Source organism: Myotis brandtii, unplaced genomic scaffold, assembly GCF_000412655.1.
Source record: "Myotis brandtii unplaced genomic scaffold, ASM41265v1 scaffold13, whole genome shotgun sequence".
In the NCBI taxonomy this organism is placed as follows: domain Eukaryota; kingdom Metazoa; phylum Chordata; class Mammalia; order Chiroptera; family Vespertilionidae; genus Myotis; species Myotis brandtii.
Window position 1 is genome coordinate 1711915 of NW_005354595.1, and position 4154 is coordinate 1716068.

Genomic DNA, 4154 nt, shown 5'->3' on the forward strand with positions numbered 1-4154 from the left:
TGGTCAATGTGAACATCACATGCGAAGTTCTCAGGGTTGAGGGGAGCAGGTGGCCGTGTGGTTTTTAACCGTCATTTTAAATGGCTCTTTTCCTGCTAAATTGAACGTGAGGCTTGGTAACAGCCCCAACGCACTCAGTCGTTTGAGCACTGAGTAACATTTCTAGGGATTGCCCAGGGTAGACGTTGAAGGAACAGCATCATCATAGTTCTCTAGAGAAATGAAACCCTACAGAGCAGGCAGCGATGGTAGAAAGCAGCTCCCTGGTGCCTGGGATGATTTCAGGGCCCCTCCATCCTTCTTCCCTTCTTGCACCAAACATCCACACACTACCATGGCCAGGGGGCTCCAATTACAGTTGGCAGAAAAAAGACCAGTTCCTTGCCTGCTCAATGTTTTTGAGAAACAAGGCAAAAATCCCAACCCCGCCTCCAGGCGTGTAAAACCACACATTTGAAAATCGGCTTAGGAACCAGTTTACTGGCAGACAACACTCTACACGGCACGCTACGTTCGCCCTCGGGGACGTGGGAGAGGAAAGGAGAAGGAACTTACACTACTATCATCCATTCGCTCGCGCCTTTTAGATTTGTGTGTCTCATAGTCTTCCATGAGGGTCTGCATCAGATTCTTGGGCCGCTGGGATCCGGCAGCCTCTTCGGGGGCTAAGTCAGGCTGCGAGCTGGGGCCTTCAGGTGTGGGGGATGGAGGAGGTCTGACTTTCTCTATTTTCCCTGAAACAATACGAAGAGAACACCCTTTCTAAGCTTGTCTGCTCGTGACTGCTTTCAGAAAGAGGAGAAAACGGGCAAAAAAAAAAAAAAAAATCAAGCGCCGACATCGTGGTACCAGAACAATGGTTACGTGCAGGACATTTTATTACAGGGATCAAAGTACGTAAGGAGAATGTCACAACCCAACAAGGACCTCAAGGGACCCGGTGCTAAAAAGTCAGATGTAAGAGGCCCGTTGGGCAGTTTGCAAATACAGGTCAGGCAGACAGACACTGGCTCTAGTTCTGGGGACATGTCATAGATCATAGAATGAGACTGTGAGGGGACAGCACCTTTCAGCCTTAGAGACCCACCTCTTATAGATGAAGGAAACCGAGGTCCTGCAAAGGGAGGGCTGTGCTGAGGTCGCTGGGAGTCAGTGATGGGACCCAGGTCTCCTGGTCCCCTCACCAGGTTCTTTCTTGTCTATCAAAAGCCATCACCTACCATCTGACCTGCCCCAAGCTTCAGGCGTGGACAGTCAGCGCTGAAGGACCTTTGAATGAGAACTAGGTTTGTTCTTCCCAGGTCCCCGCAGTCTTAATAGGCCAGCGTCATTCATTTACCTTACCTGCCACGGTCCTAAAGCATTCAGGTTTGAGACACCCCTGCCCAGCCCCCAAACCTTAAGGAATGCATGCCAACAAAGACAGCTTAGGCGTCCTAGGAAAGGTGTGCACCAGACTTGGGAAAGGTGAGATGTGGACTTTGGAAATGCCTTACAGGGATTTTCAGATAAGACCAGGTCAAGGGTGGTGGGGTGTGGTGACTCTAGGCACTGTCACCAAGACCTTCTGCATTCCTCCCTCTTGGGCCATGCCTGGCCCTGACTTCGGCCCATCAAGGGGTGGTTTTATCGCCACAGAGCCCCAGATGCACCTCTGAGAAGTTCCAACTATGCCCTTTGTGGGAGATGAAGGGTCTATGAAAAAGGAATGTGAAACACACACACAAAACACGTTGGACCATTCAAGTCCAAAGTTTGGAAACTGCCAAGGTTAAAGGCCCGTTTGACCCCTTCCAGTCCCAAGCTGGAGGTGACTCATCTTTCTTCCTCTTCTTCCCCAGACTTTCACCTTGGCCAATGTCTTACAGGTGAAGCCTGGGGTCTGTGTCGCCATGTGGGCTGCTACAGCCTCTTTCTGGACACAGCTGCTTTTGATGGGGGTTGGAAAGCCCCCTAAAATTCAGGATATCCAGGTTTTTATTTCTGCTCTTCCATGAATTATCTCTTGTTGGCTATCTAATCCTGGGCTGATCATTAAGTTCTCCTAGCTACAAAATGAGAATTTTGGAAGAAGTTGTCTGTGAAGTCCCTTCTAACTCAGTCATTTTGCTATTCTATCAAATATATCTGGCAAGAAGACCGACCCTTATTGTGTAAAGAAAAAGCATGGCCCTCGAATTTGACAGCGAGGTGGAAAGTTGTTTTTCATACATAGAACAGGGCACTTTATCTGCAAGAGGCACCTGTACACTAGTAACTTAGGGAAACTCCTTGTCTTGATCTAAATTACCCAAGTCATTTACAAAAAGTCTTTTGATATTAACAGCAAGGTAAAGATACTTCAAATTTATCATATCTGCTAGCAATGATTTCCATTTTTTATTAGGGAATGCTATAATGGCTCCCCATCGAATACATTAAACATTTATCAAGATTTTACCACACCCGCGTCACTTATCCTTCCTTCCTTCCTTCCTTCCTTCCTTCCTTCCTTCCTTCCTTCCTTCCTTCCTTCCTTTCCTTCCTTCCTTCCTTCCATCCTTCCTAAGACTGAAATATTTTAAAGCAATCAGGTAATATTACCTCTGCATACTTAAGATAGGTCTCTATAATTTCAGATTGACTTTTTAAATGAAGGTTTGAGAAACAATTTAGCACAGAGGTGAGCATGCAAGGCCTGGAGCCAGCCTGCATGGGTCTGAATCCACTGCTCGGCAGCCAAATAACCCTGGGCGAGTCACTTACTGTTTTTCTATCCCAGGTCCCATATCTGTAAAGTGAGTGTGATAAGAGCAGCCTACCCCAGACACTTGGGATAAGGACTAAGTTAACATTTAGAACAGCAAGCATCCAATTTGCCCAGTTACTATTTATTTGGAATCTCAAAGAATAATGTCCCTAGAATGAGAAAGAGCAATTTTGTGGGTATTGTGCATAAAATGTCTGCAATTCTTCTAGAACTAGAAGTAAACACCAAACTGCCGAGGTTGGTCGTCATTATTTTCCAATTGACCTCTTAAGCGTCCAAATTACCTCCCATCAGCCACTCCCCCAGCATTAAGCTTCTAGAAGGCATAGTCTATATTCCCTGCCTTCACCCTTTCACACACACCACGGTCAGGCCGCTGCTTCAGGCATTGTTTGTATTTCTGTGAAAGCCGTTTTCACATGCTGACTTGTATCCTATCTGGTTGTTTAAGCTTCTCTTCTCAAGCAAGCTGCAAAGTCACCTAAGGATAGGGACCATCTCAATCCTTTATGAACCCCTTAGTTCATCGGGATATAAACTGCATAAGGCAGGACCTGGTCCGTCCTGGTCACTGCTGGATCCCAGCACCCACTGTGGTAGGAGCTCACGTTTGCTGAATGAACCATTAGGACATAATGAAATACACACAGCAGCCACTTATTCAATGCTTGCGGATGGGGGCAGAATTCCCCATGGAGGATCTGAGGAAAGAGTTTAAATGTCTTCACCAAAGCACATGAACTCAAAACCATTTTGGTCTACAGAATCACAGGCTCAATGGCTTTGAAGTAATAACCACCACATGCAAATGGCATTTTATTAACAGGCTTCACGTCACTCGATCCTCACAATGACCTTGGGGTGTAGTCAAGGTGGATGCCAGGACGTCTGTGAGCGGTTTAGACCATGGAGGCTCAGATGCTAATGCCAGCCCAAGTTACATTAGCTGTTAGCAATCAGAGTTAGGTCTGGTCTGGAACCCAAATCATGTTGATTATGCCTAAATGACACTGGTGGATGTAGGCTGAAAGAGAATTGCAAAGAGGGCAAAGGGTTAGTATAGAGAAGTGGTTAACCATTAAACATTAGAGACATTGCCTGCTTCTGTCTTTGTATTCTACACTTACGTCTTCGTATTGGTACCTTGAGCAAGTTTTACCATTTATAGACACTAGAGGGCGCATGCGTAACAGCAAAGAAAGACTGGTTTAGCAGGTTTAGAGCAGCTGCTTCTAAAGAGAAAGTCCTTGAGAGTTTCAAATAGCCACGCCCACATCAGAGGCTCCAGAGGAGTCATAGGTCCCCAAAGAAAGGAGACACTGTGCCCCATCCCCTTGGCCAGGCTTCTCTGCTGGGCCCTGTGATCTGCAGCCCCTCCCCTCCCCCCACCCCCGCCCCATCTGGT

At 46.9% G+C, this 4154-nt stretch overlaps 1 protein-coding gene across 12 annotated transcripts in view; it reads right to left on the minus strand.

The window, feature by feature from the left end:
* LOC102261631 (paralemmin-2) overlaps positions 1–4154 on the minus strand; it is a 382189-nt gene that overhangs the window by 13981 nt on the left and 364054 nt on the right. For 10 of the 12 annotated variants that reach the window (XM_005859770.2, XM_014534401.1, XM_005859771.2 and 7 more), the window contains one exon: positions 556–734. The exons of 1 other annotated variant lie outside the window; for it this stretch is intronic. In XM_005859770.2, coding sequence (XP_005859832.2) covers positions 556–734 — 179 coding nt within the window. Of the gene's footprint in view, positions 1–555; positions 735–3531; positions 3774–4154 lie in introns of those variants that run through there. One more of the 12 variants, XM_014534404.1, reaches the window with a different exon arrangement.